The following is a 20,092-nucleotide window of genomic DNA, read 5'->3' as shown; positions in this document are numbered from 1 at the left end:
GAACTCTGACCTCTACCTAACACTGTACACAAAAGTCAGATCAAAGTAGATAAAAGACCTCAACATCAGACCTGAATCCATAAGTACATGAAAGAGAAAATGGGCAAAATCTTGCCTTGACTATTGCTGTGGCCCTGTCACAACTCCCATTTCATAGTGACCCTCTACATAGTCTATTTACACATAGTATCCATATTGTTCTTTGTAAGAGGGGAATGTTAGCATATTTCCTACATGCTTAAGACCCTGTGACTTCCTTTTATCACATAAAAATGCACAATACTACACCAATCTACTGTGTTAACCTTGATAACTTTGATCAACCTTGATAACCTCTGACTTCTGTGCAAGGCATTCCAGCACTTTCACTGGTTTTGAACTCATAGCAGCCTTCTGCATCCCCTCCACCCCCTGCCCAGCCCACTGGTAGATATTTACAGGACTTTCAGAAAACATCTGTGAACATAAACTCATACCCCTGCTTTACAGATATTCTTATTTTCTTCACAACATTTACTCTTAATATACTTAACTAGTTATTGATAGGACAGGAGTTTTGTCTTTTTGTTTATTAATATATTCCCTGGACAAAAGTTTTGTCATATCTTGCTCAACTAATATATTCCCAGAACCTTGAATACATAAGACAGCAGTCATAACATATTTATATAATAAATAACTGCATTATTTACATATGCCTCTGTGAGTGCACGTGGATACAGACTTATATACAGACTTTTTTTTTTTTTGCTTTTGGGTCACACCTGGCAATGCTCAGGGGTGACTCCTGGGTCTGCACTCAGGAATTACCCTGGCGGTGCTCAGGGGACCATATGGGATGCTGGGAATTGAACCCGTGTTGGCCACATGCAAAGGCAAATGCCCTACCCACTGTGCTATTGCTCCAGCCCCTATATACAGACTCTTTCTGTATATTCCTGTGGTAAAGTCAGTACCTGTATTCCAATGTTCAGTTGTAGCATCTGGATTTAAAACAGACTTTTGGAGTTAAGATCTCAAGTATATTACCTAAAATGATAAAAGTTTATTGTCATTTCAAGCACTCCACAGAAAATGGAATATACACTTGTATTCTGCAGTTATTTCTTATTTGGGTTTCAGTCTATTTGTAAAATAAAATCATCTCAATATTTTGGAGATTTTACTGATCTTCATAGGTTCAACAGAGGGAACAACCTGGTTAACAAGCTCTCAAAATGCATGATTCCCATTTTAGTCAAAAAAAAAAAGATTGTGATATATCACAGAAGCTCTCTACTCCCCATGCATAAATTTCCAGATACAAACACATTATAGTGATTGCTACTATATCCATGTGAAGAGAGGAGACTTCTCCACAGCAAGAGTTTTTGTATCTTTTATCATTAAAGAACAAGAATAGAGTTCCCATATGACTCAGTGATCCCACTTCTTGATATCTACTGCCAAGACACAAAAGCATTCATTTGGAATGATATATGCACACCTGTATTCATTGGAGCACTTAGTACAATAGCTAGGATATGGAAGCAATCCAGCTGTCCAGAAACACTAGTGGATGATGAAGTTGTGATACTTGAATAGTATGCAGCCACAAGGAATTATGAATATATTGCAACTTAGATAAAAATAGAGAATATTATGTTAATGAAGCAAGTCAGAGGTACAAGGACAAATGCTCAATGCTCTTATTAATCTGTGGTATATGGGATGGCATACATATTTAGGGAATGGTGGTATCATAGACGGGCAATTAGAGGCTCTAGATGTCAGAAACAAAATGCTAAAGAAGAAGAGAAATGGAGGAAGGAAGCAAGACAATGAAATCTGAGAATAATATAATCTAATAATAATACCACTAGCGCCAATACTACTGAAAGCATGGAACCCACTCTATAGTGATTAAGTTTTAAATGTATCTGTCAGAGAGTCACAAGTTTGTAGCGGGAGTTGGGGTTTGGGGGAGGGAATCTGGGGTCATTAGTAGAGTGCAGGGGTCATGGGGTGGTGGGATTGAAAGTGGGAACTGTATGACTGAAGCCCTAATATTAACAACTTTGTAAATCCAGAAGATTCTATTTAACTGGAGACATCACACAAGGTAATCTCTAAATATTATTTATAGGCTATGGCTTCATATTTTTACAACATAAAAACACTAAAACCCAGGAACTGGAGCCCATAGCACAGTGGGTAGGGCACTTGCCTCGTAAGCAGCTGAAGCTGGTTTAATCCCCAGTATTCCATATGACCCCCCAAAGCCCACCAGCCTCCTGAGTTTCTGAGTGCAGAAGTAAGCCTTGAGAACAAACCAGGTGTGGGCCAAAAACAAAACCAAAAAACTAAAACCCAGGATTATTTTTTACTTCATTTTGTGACAAAATTGTTTAACATACTTTTGATATTATGTTGACTTATTTTTATTTCAAGTCATCCTCCAAAAACAATAAGGAGAAGAAAATAAAACAGGAAATAGATTTAAGTTAGCCCATTTGTTCTTGTAGTAATTTGTTGCTTGTCATACAGTGTTAAGAATCCCTCCACTTAGATTTAACACATGTGTGAATTGAGAACAGAAACTCTTAAAATACTATTAAAAGTATGAAACACCAGAATCTAGTTTTAAGTGTTTCAAATATATTCTTACAGGAAAACACAGTACAAATTTTGTCAGCCGATATGACCCACGATTTAATAGCTGGATACAACTCCCACCCATGCAAGAAAGGTAAGTGCCTATATGTGGTATCTGATCTATTTGTGACCGCTTCACAGGAGGCATAACGCTAAATAGTTTTTCATGATGTGGTGATGAAAAACATATAAGGCAAAATATTAAACTTGGCCTCACCAATTTAAATCAACTGGCTTGTTAATTCAAAGGAGAAAAATAATCAATCAATAATTTGTCCTAATATAAGGGATAGTGAGAGTTTATAAGTCATCTACCTTTATACATTGTATTAAATTTTTGGCAGGCAGAGCTAGAATCTCACTGACCATTCTACTCTTCTTAGTGATGATATATTTAGATACCATAATTGATCTATAGAATAACATTTTCAAAGTGATGTAGTTTAGTACAGAAATATCAAAAATTTCATGTCTCAATAATTTGAATCCCTTCATTTTCCTCTCATATATTCCTCCATCAGATATTCAAGGACATATTTGTTAGTTTTCTAAAAAAAAGTATCCTCTCATTTTTTAATTAATCACCTTTGTATCCTACTACCAAAACTCAGGATGGCTCCTGCATTTACACATATTTTGTCTCTAATCTAGGCATGGAAAGTTGTCTAAATATGCATTAGCAAATCACACACCATATTTTAACACCTGTTTTTTAAAAATCTCAATATATAAGTATCCTTTTGAGAAATTCTATATTATAAATATGATGTAACTATAAGGTTGACCTATCTCCTCAATTGAATTATGTTTGAAATAATTTTCTTACCCCATGACTCTTTACCTTAACATCCCTTTTATAAAATACTCCATTAGATTACACTGAATTCAAATTAGAACCTTAATTATAAAGTTAAAAGAAAATGTTTTCCTCATACCATTCACTTAAATATGTATATATTATTATAGGAAGGTATATGAATCTGTGCTATAAAGGTACTTAATATCTATATTTCACATGAATATACTATATCTCTCTTACAGGAAACTAAGAACTGTACACCATAAATGATGGGGCACAAATAGTAAAGGTCAATGACATGTTTAGAAAAGTCTAGTTTAGTTCAAAGATGTCTCAAGAAAGTATTATAAGTTGGGATTGAGGTGATAGTTTTGCATTTAGGGCACTTGTCTTGCATGCTGTCAAACCTGGTATCCAACATCCCATATGTTTCCCCAAGCTCCACCAGGAGTGATCCCTGAGAGCAAAGCTGGGGTATGCCCTTAGCAACTCTGGATGTGGCCAAAAGTAAAACAAATAAAACAAAATATTCTAAGTCAACCAATCCTGACCAACCTCTCAGTCCTCCTATTGTAAATCCATGTGACAGAAAACTTTGTTATCTTTCTCTATTGCATGTTCTTTTCCTCTTTGGGGAATTATTTTCTGCTTGTTTTTACTGTTGCTGCATCACTTTACCCTTTAATCAAAAATCATTTTTAAAAAATATTTTATTAACTAAAATAATATAAATAATATGTTTGAAATTTCAGCATTTTATCACCATGGGCCCCGTTGCTGGGGGCTGTACACCATGATAATTAACCTTCATGCCTTCGGTTTGGGAGGCATAACTCACGTCGCGGTCAATTATCTCACTGTAGAGCCCCTAAGGATGAGAAGTATTGCTGCAAAACCTAATTAGTAATTTTTTTTAAATGTGTATTGTTTACTTGATATTCTATAATGACTTCCTCTGAGGCACTATGGCCTATCATGGCAGGGTCCTACTTAGACAATTTTTAGCAGCTCATTGACCTGATAAAAGGGCCTGCCATGGTCCGTCGGCATCCGGCAGCCACCGTTGACAGGATGGACTGTTTAACGTTTCTTTCTAAGTCATTATGGTATATCATGTCAGGTCCCTAGTAAAAGAAGTTTTTTTTTAGATATGGAACAATCAACTCGATAGACCAAATAAAGAGCTCCTTACAGAGCTGAATGGGAAAAGGCAGCTCTCACAAATGCCCAGTCAATCTTCTAGCTCCATATCTCCTATGGGTTGGTTGACCCAGGCAGCAATCCATAACTTAAAATGAATTTTTTCTGTCATTGCCAAGTTTCCATTCAAAATAGCAAGTACTATCAGTTACTAGCTTGGTTTAATTGGTGATTAAGCAGGAAGGGGGAAAAAAACCAAAACACTAAAATATATGAGACTCTTCAGATCAGAGAAGAAGTTTCTTGAAACATTTAATTAGTTTTGTGTTGTATAGCTCATGAATCAAATTTAACAAAGATTTTCTGCCTCCTCCCTTTCTTCAGCGGTTACAAAACTGCACAGAAGTCATTACGGAGCTTGGAAGTTAGCAAAATGATTGAGACTAATAGATACAACTTGTTAGCCACTTCTAGGATGCCCCAGCTTTAGAGAAGTGGCTGTTCGTTTCCTGGAATATTTTACCATGCATAGATCTACCAATCAGAAGTCCTAAAAAATTAGATAGATAGATAGATAGATAGATAGATAGATAGATAGATAGATAGATATACACATATATATGTAATAGAAGTGCCAATTACCTTCCTCATTCACACAGTTGTAAGCTTACTTAACCCTGGGCCAGTTCATGAATGGCCTGTCTTGCCCCTAAATATTTATGGAACAACTGGCTATATGAAAATATAAATTTAAATGCAATGTTAATGAGTTGAGCTGGAGCAACAGCACAGCGGGTAGGGTGTTTGCACGCCGCCGATCCGGGTACGATTCCTCCGTCCCTCTCAGAGAGCCCGGCAAGCTACTCAGAGAGAATATGCCAGCCACGGCAGAGCCTGGCATCTCCCCGTAGAGTATTCGATATGCCAAAAACAGTAACAATGTCTCACAATGAAGATGGTTACTGGTGTCCACCCGAGCAAATCAATGAACAATGGGAGGACAGTGCTACAGTGCTAATGAGTTGTTTTGATATCGGATTTATGATTTGATTCTTCAGCAAGGAGAGGTTGAAAATGAAAAATCAATGTTAATACTTTGGGTGACTAATTTTAGACCACTATTATAGAAATGTTACCATCGTCATCCCTAGATGATGAAAAAAAAGAAGGAAAGGGAAGGAAGGAAGGAAGGAAGGAAGGAAGGAAGGAAGGAAGGAAGGAAGGAAGGAAGGAAGGAAGGAGGGAGGGAGGGAGGGAGGGAGGGAGGGAGGGAGGGAGGGAGGGAAGGAAGGAAGGAAAGAAGGAAGAAAGGAGGGAGGGAGGGAGGGAGGGAAGGAAGGAAGGAAGGAAGGAAGGAAGGAAGGAAGGAAGGAAGGAAGGAAGGAAGGAAGGAGAGAAAGAGAGAAGGGAGGAAGGGAGGGAGGTAAAATAGAAAGGAAAAAAAAGTAGTTTGAAGAACAACAAAACTGATGTTTCAAAGAGCAAGTGAAAAGCTTGAAGCAAATTCTTTAGCTGTGTGTCCAATTTTAAATATTTTGTTTTTAGCAGGGCTGGAGTGACAGCACAGCGGGTAGGGCGTTTGCCTTGCACTCAACCAACATGGCTGACCCGAGTTCGATTCCTCCGCCCCTCTCGGAGCCCGGCAAGCTACCGAGAGTATCTCGCTACTGAGAGTATCTCGCCCGCGCGGCAGAGCCTGGCAAGCTCCCTGTGACGTATTCAATATGCCAAATACAGTAACAACAAAATCTCCAATGGAGACATTACTGGGCCCGCTTGAGCAAATCGGTGAACAACGGGAGAAGAGTGAACAGTGAAAAGTGTTTTTAGCTGTCTCACTAGAAAGGGTGTGAGAACATCTTATTTGAAAACTGTCCTTTACAACGTGATGATGAAAATAGAAATTCAATCTATAAGGTTGTGATGGTTGAAGTTTATGCTTTAGGATATAAACTGACTGCCCAAAGGGTCAAAAAAAAAAAACTTCTAAAGACTCGTGTAGCTGTGCAAGGCTCAAATCATGTTTGCGGATTTGCACAGCCCTTTTAAAAGTATCTTAATATATTGGATATTGCCTAGGGCAGTGGAAGGGGGGACGAGGGGAGGAAGAAATGAGCCCTTTGAAATATAGATAATGCAATCTCATTAAAATATAGATAATCTTGAATTTTTGCAATCAATCAATAAAATAGCTTACACCAGGTGTGTTCTTCATGCCAGAAAGACGGGAGGGAAGGTTTCCAAGAGAGAGGTAGTCAGTGAAAGTTTAGCCTTAAGCTAATGTTCACTGTCTCAGCAGCAACAATCAGTGTTTCTATGATGCATTTCCACTTTGAGTGAGTCAGGGAAGTAACTCAGACTGGGCATCTTCACTGTTTGAATTTCTATATAAGGTTGCTCCTGTAGTCAGGTAGTGAAATTTACTGACTTTCCCCCCATTTAGATCCTAACAGTGACACTGTGTGGATAAAGCTAGGAGTACACACGGAGCAGCAAATTAAGAATGTGTCAGCTGAAAAGAGAACAAGTTTTGACAGGTGCCACAATAGGGAAGGAACCAAATCAAAAAATATGAGAGCACTGAAATGAAGACTAGATAACAGGAATTCACACTACCAAAGGGAGAGCTTTTACATTTCTCCACTGTCTAAGCTTCGAATTAAGACAGCGTTGTCATGCTTAATAGCCTTCAAGCATTTTCTCTTCCAGACTCATTTTTCAGTGGGGAAAAAAAATCTCACCCACTTTACATCTCACAAAGTTTAAATTATTTAAATGTGTGAAGAAGACCCATTTGTTTAATTGGTTAATGATTTCAAAGGCTCCAAGACCTCTCATAGGATTGTATGGAATAGAGGTGTTGACCTATTCCTATGTGAGTGGTGTAAATATATACCTGTCTTACTTTAACAAGGATTTTTGTAGACACGTGTCAGCCTTTTCAATTTAACATTTTAACAAGAAGTTTAGAGCCCTAGTAAAATAACCTTGTCCTATTGTGTTCAATGAGAGCAATTGAAATTTGGCTAGGGAAATGAAATGAAGTAATAATTCATGCTTATGTACTTAATTTTACATTTGTTTTTAAAATTAATTTTTATAGTTAGGTGAATTTTTATCCACTGTATTAGGAAACCCAAGATTTTATAGGTTAGCAAATCCTTAGATAATCAAATTAAAATTAAAAGCTTCCCCCAAATCTTTATCCAAACATATTCCTCTATAAATACTCATATGCAAATATCAACATACAGTGTTTTCTTAAAACTTTATTACAATTTCAGAACTTCATAAACTTCAGAAGAACTGGGTTCATATTAACAACTCCTATATTGTTAAATGTCTTATTTGGTCATTTTAAAAATTCTAGTCTTTTTTATCATTTCTCTAGTATTGGTATTCTTTATCATCTTTCAGAATTTTCTAAAGAACATACATTTCTCAAAAGCACCAAGACAAAATAGTTTAAAGATAAGCAGAGCCAATATAGTTCCCTAAGATGATGAATAAAACTGAAAGTTCCAGAACTATTTAAAAAACAGCTGAACTATTTAAAAACAAAATCATAGCATCTTACTACATATATATCCAACTATATATATCCAAAGAAACTTAAGGTATCTTCAGAAGGTATTTGTATTTCCATGTTCCTTGAAGGTCTATTCATAATAGCAAAGATCTTAAACAACATAAATATTTGGCAACAGATAAATAGATAAAGAAAGTGTAGTGTGTGCACACATATATATATATGTTTAAATGTATAGTAATTGTTCAGCCATATAAAAGAAGGAAATCCTTCCATTTGTAATTTCTCAGTTTAAAAAAAAGTTCTGAGAATCTAATACACAGCAATGACTATAGCTAATAATATTGTATTATGTACAGCATTCTCTGTGTAGATCTTTTGCTGTGTATAGATCTTGAGTATTCTCAACAAACCAAACAAACAAACACTGTCCTCCCATTGTTCATCGATTTGCTCGAGCGGGCCCAGTAACGTCTCCATTTTTTTGAGACTTGTTGTTACTGTGTTTGGCATATTGAATACATCACAGGTAACTTGCCAGGCTTTGCCGTGCAGGTGAGATACTCTAGGTAGTTTGCCGGGGTCTCTGAGAGGGGCGGAGAAATCGAACCTGGCTGAGCCGCGCTGGCTGCGCTCAAGGCAAACACCCTACCACTGTGCTATCGCATAAAAAAAATAATAAGTATTTTTAATAAGTAGTTACTTGATTTTGGAATCCCATTCACAAGATATTCACATAGGAAACATCACATGTATACTTTAAATGTATTACAATTTTATTTGTCAGTTATGTCTCAAAAAAATAGAAAAAATAAGAATAAATATTTTATCATCAACAGTATATGTCAATCCCAGAAACTGAATGAATCCCAGAATGAATGCCCAAACTTGATTATTAAAAGCTTTAGTAAATCCTGGTGCCTAAATTAAAAAATAAAAGATGGAAAAGAAAACATATACCAATTCCATATGGTAATATACTATCTAAATAAACATTTAAAAGAAGTTTCTAGGATTTAGTTGCAACTTAAAATACTAATAAAATTTTATTGGCAAACATCTTGACTGATTTTTGTAAACTTTATGCTTGGTTCCTGAGCATGAACAAAATACATGTATATGAACCTTCTATATATATTTGCAAATATGCCTGAAAGGAAGGTAACATTAGTATCCCCATGATACAGCTGAGCATCCTCTTAGAGGGGTTAAAAAACATATCAAAGGACACGGTCACGGTCAAAGGACACACACCCAATAAATTATACAACCAGGCAATATGTCTTCAGAGAGATCTGGCATCTTTGTGAGCTCAACTTGAATATTTTGTAAACTAAAGAAAGTTCAAGGGATTTGGGGCTGTAGCCATAGTACAGAGGGTAGGGCGTTTGCCTTGCGCAGGTTTGATTCCCAGCATTCCAAATGGTATCCCAGGAGTAATTCCTGAGTGCAGAGCCAGGAGTAACACCTGAACATTGCTGGGTGTGACCCAAAAAGCCAAAACAAAAATTATATTCAGGGATTTCTAGTGTTTCAATTGACGATGTCAATGTCAAAAGTCTGGACATCAATTTTTATGAAAACCACTAATACATCTAATGTAAATTATATTCTATGCGAAGACTGGCACTTAACAAATATTGGACAAAATGGTATCCTTATACTGTATTTTATTCCCTTAGCATCAATGAGAAAAATAAAGCAAAGAGTCAAAGACTTGCTTAAGATTCAACTCATCAGTACCTGGAGAGATGGTACTGTGGGCAGCCAACCAGAGTTTGACCCCAGCACCATGCTGAGTCAAATGTAAGACCTGAGCACTGCCAGGTGTGACCCAAAAACAAAAAAGGAGAAAAAAAAGATTTAAACTAATCAATCTAACTTTAATTTTTCAAGTCTTTTTCAAGCCTTTTTCTCCCACAAATATTTTGTTAACTTACATCATCCTTTTAAGTACCTTTTGCTAGGTAAAGGGATATGCATAATCACCTTAATAACCTTTCAGTATCTGTATTGCAAATCATAATGCCCAAAGGAGAGAGGAGGAAGTGGGGGGGGAGAGAAGGAGAGAGCGAGAGTGAGAGTGAGGAGAGAGAGAGAAAGAGAGGGAGAGAGAGAAGTACTGCCATAAAGATGAGAGGGAAATGGGTGGTGGGAAATGTACACTAGTGAAGGGACACACATTGGAACATTATATGACTGAAACCCAATCATGAACAACCTTGTAACCAACCCGAGTCAATTCCTCCGCCCCTCTCGGAGAGCCCGGCAAGCTACCGAGAGTATCTCGCCCGCATGGCAGAGCCTGGCAAGCCACCCGTGATGTATTCGATATGCCAAACACAGTAACAACAAAGTCTCTAATGGAGACGTTACTGGGCCCACTCGAGTGTATCTCACTATAATTCAATAAATAAATAAATAAATAAATAAATAACCTTTTTAAAATACCTTTTGCATCCCCCTTTCTGTGTCTTCTAAAATTCTATTTACATCCTCAATATTTCACTCCTGGTATGTGGCCTATATCAGAATTGTTTCCCTGATTCCATTCCTTTCAACACAGCTTATATCTTTTGCCTTTGATAACATCATGGGATAATGTAATAAACAGTCTATTTGGGAAAAAAGTCCCATAGCTATATAAAATGTAAGGGCAAAAGCTATCTATGTGAAAATCCTATAATTCCAGTTCTACATTCAGCTCACAAAAGTTTCTCTATTTGCAGAAGTAGGGGGTGGGAAGGAAGGGGCGGGTAGAAGAAAAAAATTATAATTGAAGAAAAATTTTGATGATGTAGTTCTCTTATAAATTGGGAACAATGACCCTTGAAGGACCGTAAGGAAAGTGAATGTCAAGATAATTTATTATTGTTATATTATCTACCTCAGTTTTCACTTTGTCTTCCTGAGCCGTGATATCCTTAAAAGGTATCAAATACCCCAAATATTAATGACTATTTTAACAGTGGAAGTAAAAAAAAGATAAAAAGGGCAAAACCAAAGAATTGGTATATTTCTCCTCTACTATTTAATATAAAATTGTTAACCATCGTGGGTAATCCATCAGATCTAGAAGGTGGACACATTCCAAGAACGTAATCCCTTCCTGAGCTAGGATGTACCTGAAGAAGTCCATGATGAGTCCCCTTTGGTGACTGATGATGAGTTTTTTCATTGTAGAAGAGCCAGTTTCTATGCCTGTCGGTTGGACAAGCATTTATACGTTATTGGTGGAAGGAATGAAACCGGCTACTTGTCTAGCGTGGAGTGCTACAACCTAGAAACCAACGAATGGCGTTACGTGTCCTCTTTGCCTCAGCCGCTGGCCGCTCACGCAGGAGCAGTGCACAACGGGAAGATTTACATTTCAGGCAAGTCATTCCTCCACTTTCTACCGCAAAGTTCAGTTCAAGGCACTTTCTTGACTTGTATGTATGTATATGCTTAATTCACAGGGGGTGTACATAATGGAGAATATGTCCCTTGGCTATATTGCTATGACCCTGTAATGGATGTCTGGGCTCGAAAGCAAGATATGAACACAAAACGCGCCATCCACACTTTGGCTGTAATGAATGATCGCTTGTATGCAATTGGAGGAAATCATTTGAAAGGTCTTTTTTTTTTTCAAATCTCAATAGCATTTGCATCTCATGTTCCTTGCTAAGGGGGTTTCTCGTTAGATAATCATAGTTAACCAAGTAAAAAACATGTTGACCAAATAAAATCTACTCTGTGTAAATTAGCAGTACCCTTGGGCAAGCATTTATTTTGGCTCTTTTGCAGAGAGGATTATTTTTAAGTTACCACACACATTAAAGAAATGAATAATGATGTCTGCAGAAAATAAAAACCGAGAACATTAATAACTGAAAAGCACAATTTGTTGTAACAATGAATTCAGTAAAATAAATTATTCCTTATCACCAATGTTACAGTAATGTATTTTTCCAGAAAATTGTTTTTTGTAGTAATCATAAAGAACTTCAATCAAAGCTCCATAAAGAAGTAAATACATAATTTTCTTAAATAAAACACTTAGAATTTCATCTGAATTAAGAATGATTCCTTTAATGAACTCAATATCATGCTATGATTCTCAAATTCTTTCTTTTTGCTTTTATTAATGAGTAAACTTATTTTAAACATAGTCTACAGAAAACCATCTTTTGGCTCCTTTCCTTCCACACTTATGCATATGGAGCCTCTTTTTATATGCATGCATATAACATTGAACTTAACAAGAAAGCTGTGATACTGAGCATGTTGTGGAACTGCTTTGGATCTTTTCATTCTCGTCTGAAAAATTAAGTCGTGATCTAGTTAAGCTTTAAAATCTCTTCCAGCTCTGACCTTCGAGGGCCCTTGAAATATGGTTATTTGATTATGGTGGATAAGGTTCATCTATCATTTACCTTTCAATAGCACACCCATCTTTAAAAACAGGCTAAACAGGATCAGGAGGATAGCTCATGAGGGCATCTTATGTCCCCTCAGCACTATAGATGTAGCTCTAGTGGTCCCTGAGCACTGCTGGGGTGGCTCTGGTGGCTGCCACGCAGTGGGACCTGAGCAACACCAAATCACTGGGCTGGGCTGAGCTCGGGCCCACACCACCAGACTGCTCATAGCTGGAAGGAGGTTTCAAGTCCCTGGATATGTCTGGGGGGCCCCCCACTCTAAGAAAAGTGAGTTAAACCCACACATTTTTGTGTTTTTCCTATTACATATTTATAAATAAATGTAATAAAGACTAAACAAGTAAACATTATTTATGTAAATTTCTTCCAGTTCAAATGCAATTGGAAATGTCAATATCCTAGTCTACCTCTGGCTGTTTATCTTAATGTTCTCCCCGTGCATTTTCTGCTACATTTCTTTTTGTTTGAGTTCTTTGTCTGCTTTTGGTTTGTGGCACACCTGGTTGTGCTCAGGAGCTATTCCTGTTGTGGTGCTCAGAGGTTGCTACCAGTAGTATTCAAGGGACCACATAGTGCTTAGGGGACCATGAAGTATTAGGAATTGAACTTGGGCCCACACAGGCAGAGCCTATGTACCAACCCTCTCCCAGATCCCCACATTTCTCTTTTTATTCTTTTTCTCTTTCACTGCTGCTTCTCTATTTCCATTTATATTCTATTCCTCTACATCAATATACTTTATATTAAGACATGATTTTTACTAAAATTTTAGGCACGCGATTTCCTAAATATTTTATAACTTTAATATTTAAGTCCACACTTGAGGAGAAAGACTTGAATAATGATAATTTAAGTGACATTGCTGTGACTTAGAGTCTGAGATTGAATCCATTAAATTCTGACACTTTTACAGCTGTGTTGTCTTATTCAAGATATTTAAACTCTTGGGGTCAAAAAAGATAGAATAGTGGGTAAGGCACTTGACTTGCATACTGTTGGCCTGAGTCCATTCCCAGCACCACATTTAGTCCCTGCAAAGACCTCCAGGAGTGATCCCTGAACACAAAGCCCAAAGCTCAGTCACATATAGCCCCCCAAACAAAGCAAAACAAAACAACAACAACAACAACAAATGGGATTTAACCTCTTGTTTGTAAAATAGGGATAATTTCCTTTGTAGTAAACATTACAGTCAGCTGTCGGTACTTGGCATAGAGAAAGCACACATATCCTTATAAAACACCATGAGAAATTCAGAATCAGAGATTTGCCTAATTCCTCTTTATATGGATGCTTTTTAAAATGATCATAAAATATTTTTAAATTGTCATCAACATCTTTATGGTAAAGAAAGGAACATATCCCAGAGTTGCAATGGTCATCAACCACTTTATGGTAAAGGAAAGGAATATATTCCAGAATTGCAATAAGCTACATTGTTCCCAAAATCTATGTGATTTATTGTATGTGTAAAAAGTTAATGGCCCTAAATAATCTGTCTACCTCTTCAAAAATGAAAAGAAATCCACTTTTGTTCTATCTTCTCAATTACTTTTGAGAGTCCAATATGTTGGTTAATTTAGTAAGTGCATTGCAAACGTCAGCTAGTAAATATCTCTAACTTGCATTTAATTAGGAGGAAAAATCGTTAAAGATTTGGTCAGCTCAGTGACCATGAAGCTCCCAGTGGGAATTTTTGACTCCCTAAAATAAAAGCAGGACTCTAATAGAATCTAGGGACCTAGATTATTCTCTGTGACATAGTTTTTGCACTAAGAAACTTTATTAAAAGGAAGAGTAGAAGCTGTCCAGTGAAAGTTAGTTCCCTGCTCTAGACATTGATATTAAAAACCACTCACTGTTTACAAACATATACTGTGTTTTAAAGTCCAAAATTATGCTAAATATAGTTTTAAGGCCTGTGTTCAAATCTCAGTTTGTCTACTTGTGGGTGGGTGACATTTAAGTCATGAATTCTGTCTCTTAGTTTCCTCATTGATAAAATTAATATAATGGTATCTCAGAGAGTAGTAGAAAGGGATTAAGTGCATGCATCTATGTAAAACATTTAGAAAATAACTTATTTTAAGCACTCTATAAAGTCTTACTGTAGCTGTTATCATATTTAAGCCGTTTAAAGTAAGATTTTCAATAAGAACTACTCTCATATAATCAGTCTTTACCAAGGACATCTAATTAGACATTCTTACTTGGAATTAATCCACAACACCCATAGTGTATTGGTTTGTTTGGTTTTGAGGGTGGATTTTTTTTTCCTGACCATCTCCCAATTCCACAAATACATTTAGGTGTGTATCTCCAAAAACCATACATAAGTTATCTACTTTGTAATTCTAGTACAGACCTTTGTTTTTAAATTAAGGAAGTCCCTTGCTTTAAACTGGGACCCACGATTTATGTTTCTGTGGTTTCATTTTGCTACCACTTAGGTTTCTCCCACCTTGATGTAATGCTTGTAGAGTGCTATGACCCAAAAGGTGACCAGTGGAACATTCTTCAGACTCCCATTTTGGAGGGTCGAAGTGGGCCTGGCTGTGCAGTGCTTGACGACAGCATTTACCTAGTGGGAGGCTACAGCTGGAGTATGGTAAGTATTCACTTCTACCTCCTCCTCTTTTTTTTTTTTGTTTTGAACCGGCTGTTTGGTTTACCTACAATGCGTACCTTTGTTTGGTTGGGGTTGTTGTTGGTGTTCTTGGCCCACATCGGGCGGTGCTCAGGGTTTACCCCTGGCTCTGTTCCCAAGGTTCACCACAAGCAGTCTCAGGGGACTATACCGAGTGCTAGGGATGAAACTCCAGTCATCCCTCTTCAAGGCAAGCACTCTTACCTGCCATACTCGCTCCAGCCCCACATATACATTTTCAAGAGAAATATATGTGTGTGTATGTACACATACATATATATATACACAAAAATAAATAAATAAGGTACTTTAAGTAGTAAAAGAGAAAAATTATGTTTGCTGTAGAATAGTTTGCTATTCATCCGTATCATAAAGTGCAATAAAATGATTTTCTTTTCTCCTGTTACTTTTTTCTGACTTTCCAGCTAAAAATAAACTGAAGTGGTTTTGCAAGTATTTGTGTTAAAATTATTTGAAGTACCTGAAAAATTCTAGATCAATAATGAATTAAAATTGGAAATGAATTATTCAATATGCTTAAGTTAATAATTCAGATATATAGTTTACCTCTACTGGGGGTCAGAGCAATCATACAGCAGGTAGGGTGCTTGCCTTGCATGTGGTTAACCTGGAGTTCATCCCTGTCACCATATATGCTCCCTCAAATCCACCAGGAGTAATCCCTGAATTCAGTCAGGAGTATGCCCCAAGCACTGCTAACTACGACTCCAAAACAAAACAAAATAAAATAAATTGCTATTTACTTTTCACTTATCTCTATTATAATTTCAAAGCATATATACAAATTGAGACTATATGGAGTCATTCAGCTTCAACATCTTATAATTTTTATCTTTCCACCTTTTCAAAAAAATTGATCCAAATTATTTGAAGCACACTCCAGACTTTACGTTATTATACCTTCAATGCTTCAATATCTTAATAATTTACTTATGTAAACACACTACATCATGATACCAAATCAAATTAATAATGATTTCTTTATATCCAATCCATATTTAAATTTCTCCTATTAGAGAAAAAATACATTCTTCAAGGTGATATGTTCAAACCAGAAATCAATAAGGCTTACTTGTACTTGATTATTATATCTCATACATCTCTTGCAATCTGTAAAAATTATCCTGCCTCACTTCTTTTTCCATGCCATTGACTTTTGAAAAGGAGGGTAAAATTAGCTTATAGAATGTCCAACATTCTAAAATTAATTAGTAATTTCCTTGTGGTGTTGCTTAATATAACCCTCAATAGAGAAGAAAAGGAACGGGAAAGGGGTGCTGAAAGGGGTTGAACTAAGAAGAGGAGAGACAGAGGTAATGAGGAAGAAAGTAAGAGGGGTAACGGGCATGGACCTCGACACATTGGAGGTGTAGAGCTGTGGTATATCTCTGTATCTGAACCACAGAGCCAACAACACTGAACGCATGAGGTTCAACCTACAACAACCAAACTTCAAAGTGTGTCTATCTTAGGAGGCAAACTAGGGAGTAGGAGAGAATCATTAGTGGACGGAAGTTGACACCAGTGATGGGATTGGTACTGCAACATTATACGCCTGGAACTCAACTGTGAATAACTTTGTAAATTACAATGCCTAAATTAGGGCTGGAGCAATAGCACAGCAGGTAGGGCATTTGCCTTGCACGCAGCCAACATGGCCCACCCAAGTTCGATTCCTCCACCCCTTTCAGAGAGCCCGGCAAGCTACCGAGAGTATCTTGCCCACATGGCAAAACCTGGCAAGCTACCCTTGACGTATTCGATATGCCAAACACAGTAACAACAAAGTCTCACAATGGAGATGTTACTGGGCCTGCTAGAGCAAATCGATGAACAACGGGAGGACAGTGACAATGAATTAAAATATTTGGCTGGAGCAATAGCACAGCAGGTAGGGCTTGCCTTGCACACGGTTGATCCAGGTTCAATTCCTCCATCCCTCTCGGAGAGCCCAGCAAGCTACTAAGAGTATCCCTCCCACATGGCAGAGCCCGGCAAGCTCCCCATGGCATATTCGATATGCCAAAAACAGTAACAACAAGTCTCACAAAGGAGACGTTACTGGTGCCCACTTGAGCAAATCGATGAACAACAGGAGGACAGTGCTGCGGTGCTAATTAAAATATTTAAACAAAAAACAATAAAACAAAATAACCCACAAGTGCTTATTTTTTAGAAACTGCAATGTTAGAATTTAAGTTCCCTTTTCTTCTTATTGCTACCTTTTAATTTTATTTCACTTTTTGGCAAGTACACCGAGAAAGTGTAATTCAAATTACAGCAAAATGGAGAGACACATAAATCTAATGGTCTGCATATTCACTTATTAAATGATGACTGTTTTTACAATTTCCAGTTTAAATTGGGAGGCTGGAGATAGGGCTCAGCAATAACAGTATTTGCCTCGCATATGTGAGGCTCTAGAATTTGATCTGGTGCTGAAATTAAGATGAATTTTAACTAGGGCTTTATTTCTTTTACATCAGACAACATTGCTATATAAAGTTTTGGAGAAGCTTTTACAGGTTATTAGTTATATAGATGCAAATCTGTACTCAAATGTAACTAGATATTTGGGTGTAGGGTTACTAGCTGCAAGAGTTTAAATGTTTGGAATGAGACACCAGGAGTATACTTTCAAAAACAGATCATTAGATTTAGTTGTAAATTTTGTTTGTTTCCTTTGATAGAAACAAAGCTGTTTTGGTTACAGAGGAAAGCGTTATATAAGCTCTAGCTCCAGAAGCTAACCAAAAAAAAAAAAAAATTCCAGAAAATTAGATACTTCTTATGGGGACTCAAAAAATAAATGAAGTATTGTAACTTGTGGTGCTTTAATAAAATAAATTTTTAATTAAAAAACTCAAAAAAATTTTAAAAATGAATGAAGTATGTGACAGAGTTGGCAAGTCCTCAAGTTTATTTTAAACTGGTTTTGAATTTCAACTCTTATACTCTACAGTACTGGCAAGCTCCCCGTGATGTATTTGATATGCCAAAAACAGTAACAGGTCTCACAATGGAGACATTACTGGGCCCACTCGATCAAATTGATGAACAACGGGAGAACAGTGACAGTGCAGTAATATGAAAATGGGATAGTGAGACAGCAATCTAAATTGCAAATTACTTCAATTTTTTGGATACTTAAGGTGAATTTTGCTTTTCTTTTAAGGTAAAACAGCTGGATAATTTCCAGTGTCTGGTTAGTTTTAAAGGACTTTGACCATCTAGGACATTCTGGGTGCTTGACTTTTGTCATCACACAAACACATACAATTTTAAAACCTTGTCAATCTCTAACTTTCCCTTGGAAAAAAGCTTGTGGAATTTTGTAGCTAGAGCAGGGAATCAATATTTTCTTTTCTATGAAAATATTATATGATCACCCTTATATGTCTGTGAATTTCCTTCTTCAAATGCTCTCTCCTTTTGCCATTACAGGGGGCCTACAAGTCATCTACAATATGCTATTGTCCTGAAAAAGGCACCTGGACAGAACTCGAAGGAGATGTGGCAGAACCACTGGCAGGCCCAGCTTGTGCAACAGTCATCCTGCCTGCCTGTGTACCTTATAACAAATAATACCAGGAAGCCCTGGAATGAACAGTATCACATTCTAGGAGTGCCAGGTGACATCACTGTTATGCTCGGATCAATGCATTCTAATGGTACAACTGCAGAAATCCACCTTCAGTTTCTGATGATTTACAAATAACTGCAAAAGCAAAAGACCTGTTCTTGAACAGCTAAAGAGTCTGAAACTCAGATCACACCAAACATTCTGTGATGACTGTCGCTTCCATTTCAAACTGGTTTTAACTTCTCCCAGTTTTACAAAAACTCATGTGGACCTTAACTTCAAAAAGGAGAAAGATAAAATACAGAAGAATGCCCCCAGAGAGACCTAAGATCAGTATTGTGCATTGTAATCTACCTGCATGTGCTCTATGTTAAAGTTTTGGGGATATTGTGTTCATAAATGATTTGAAATTGGACCCACCAAAATACCTACAACTGCATTGCAGAAATTGCCACTTGATTCTATATTCCTAATCTGTGGCTACTTCACAGACTCCATAGGCAACACAATTATAGAAAATCATTTCAGATTAATGAGGAGAGTTTTTCTTTCTATAATTTCTGCCCTTAACAGAACCTAATGGAACAAGAGAAGAGAAAGATATTGTATTTTGTAGCAATTGCTTTCTACCCTATAGATTCTAGGCTAACCAGAGTCAAAATTTCTGTTCATCAAATTTATCTTTAAAAATGGAGAAAATATGTATAGTATGTCACTATTCAGTTATCAAGGCTTGTGATTTCTCTTTTTTTCTTGCAATATATCTTATGAACACACCTTTTATTTATTTCAGATAGTAGAACTGACAAATCAGCCTACTATAATATACAACAGATCCAAACAACCCATAATGAAAATTGGAAGATTTCTTTCAAGCATCAAAAGACAGAAAAAAAGGAGAATTTCTTTTTAGTACAATGCTAGATGTCTCTCTGTCCCTAAAACATGCAACTTAGAAAGTTCCTAAAATATGTTCCCCCTTTCCTCACCTTTCCCTTTTCAAATGACCCTAGATTTGGTTCTAGAGTAGCACATGATTTACCCTCATCATTCCCCTCATCATACTTGTTTGCAATCACCAGAGATGCCTGAGCTCAGTTAAGTGAGCAATTGCTGGTTGTCTTTAGGAGCATGAGGAGTGTAAGAGCAGAGGTCAGGAAAGCATGAGATAGTCTCAGTGTGGCCAATCAATGACTACAACTGGCAGGAACATAGTCAGTTCTTTTAGCTCTTCAGAGATGGAATAACAGCGGTGAGAGATGAATAAAACCCCCAAACATTTTTAGTCACCCCAAGATATTGTTGTATCCGTCTA

General features: G+C 36.9%; 1 protein-coding gene across 1 annotated transcript in view; it reads left to right on the top strand.

The window, feature by feature from the left end:
• Nucleotides 1-19,548, top strand: part of KLHL14 (kelch like family member 14) — a 118,591-nt gene extending 99,043 nt beyond the window's left edge. The window contains exons 4-8 of the mRNA XM_056138223.1: nt 2,650-2,728; nt 11,286-11,476; nt 11,561-11,719; nt 14,977-15,134; nt 18,639-19,548. Of these exons, the coding sequence (XP_055994198.1) occupies nt 2,650-2,728; nt 11,286-11,476; nt 11,561-11,719; nt 14,977-15,134; nt 18,639-18,779 (728 nt within the window). The 3' untranslated portion in view covers nt 18,780-19,548. The remainder of the gene's footprint in view (nt 1-2,649; nt 2,729-11,285; nt 11,477-11,560; nt 11,720-14,976; nt 15,135-18,638) is intronic.
• The last annotated feature ends 544 nt before the right edge of the window (nt 19,549-20,092 follow it).

Source organism: Sorex fumeus, unplaced genomic scaffold (assembly GCF_029834395.1).
Source record: "Sorex fumeus unplaced genomic scaffold, SorFum_2.1 ptg000128l, whole genome shotgun sequence".
In the NCBI taxonomy this organism is placed as follows: domain Eukaryota; kingdom Metazoa; phylum Chordata; class Mammalia; order Eulipotyphla; family Soricidae; genus Sorex; species Sorex fumeus.
Note: the sequence above shows the minus strand (reverse complement) of the source record. Positions and strands in the feature narration are given on the sequence as shown.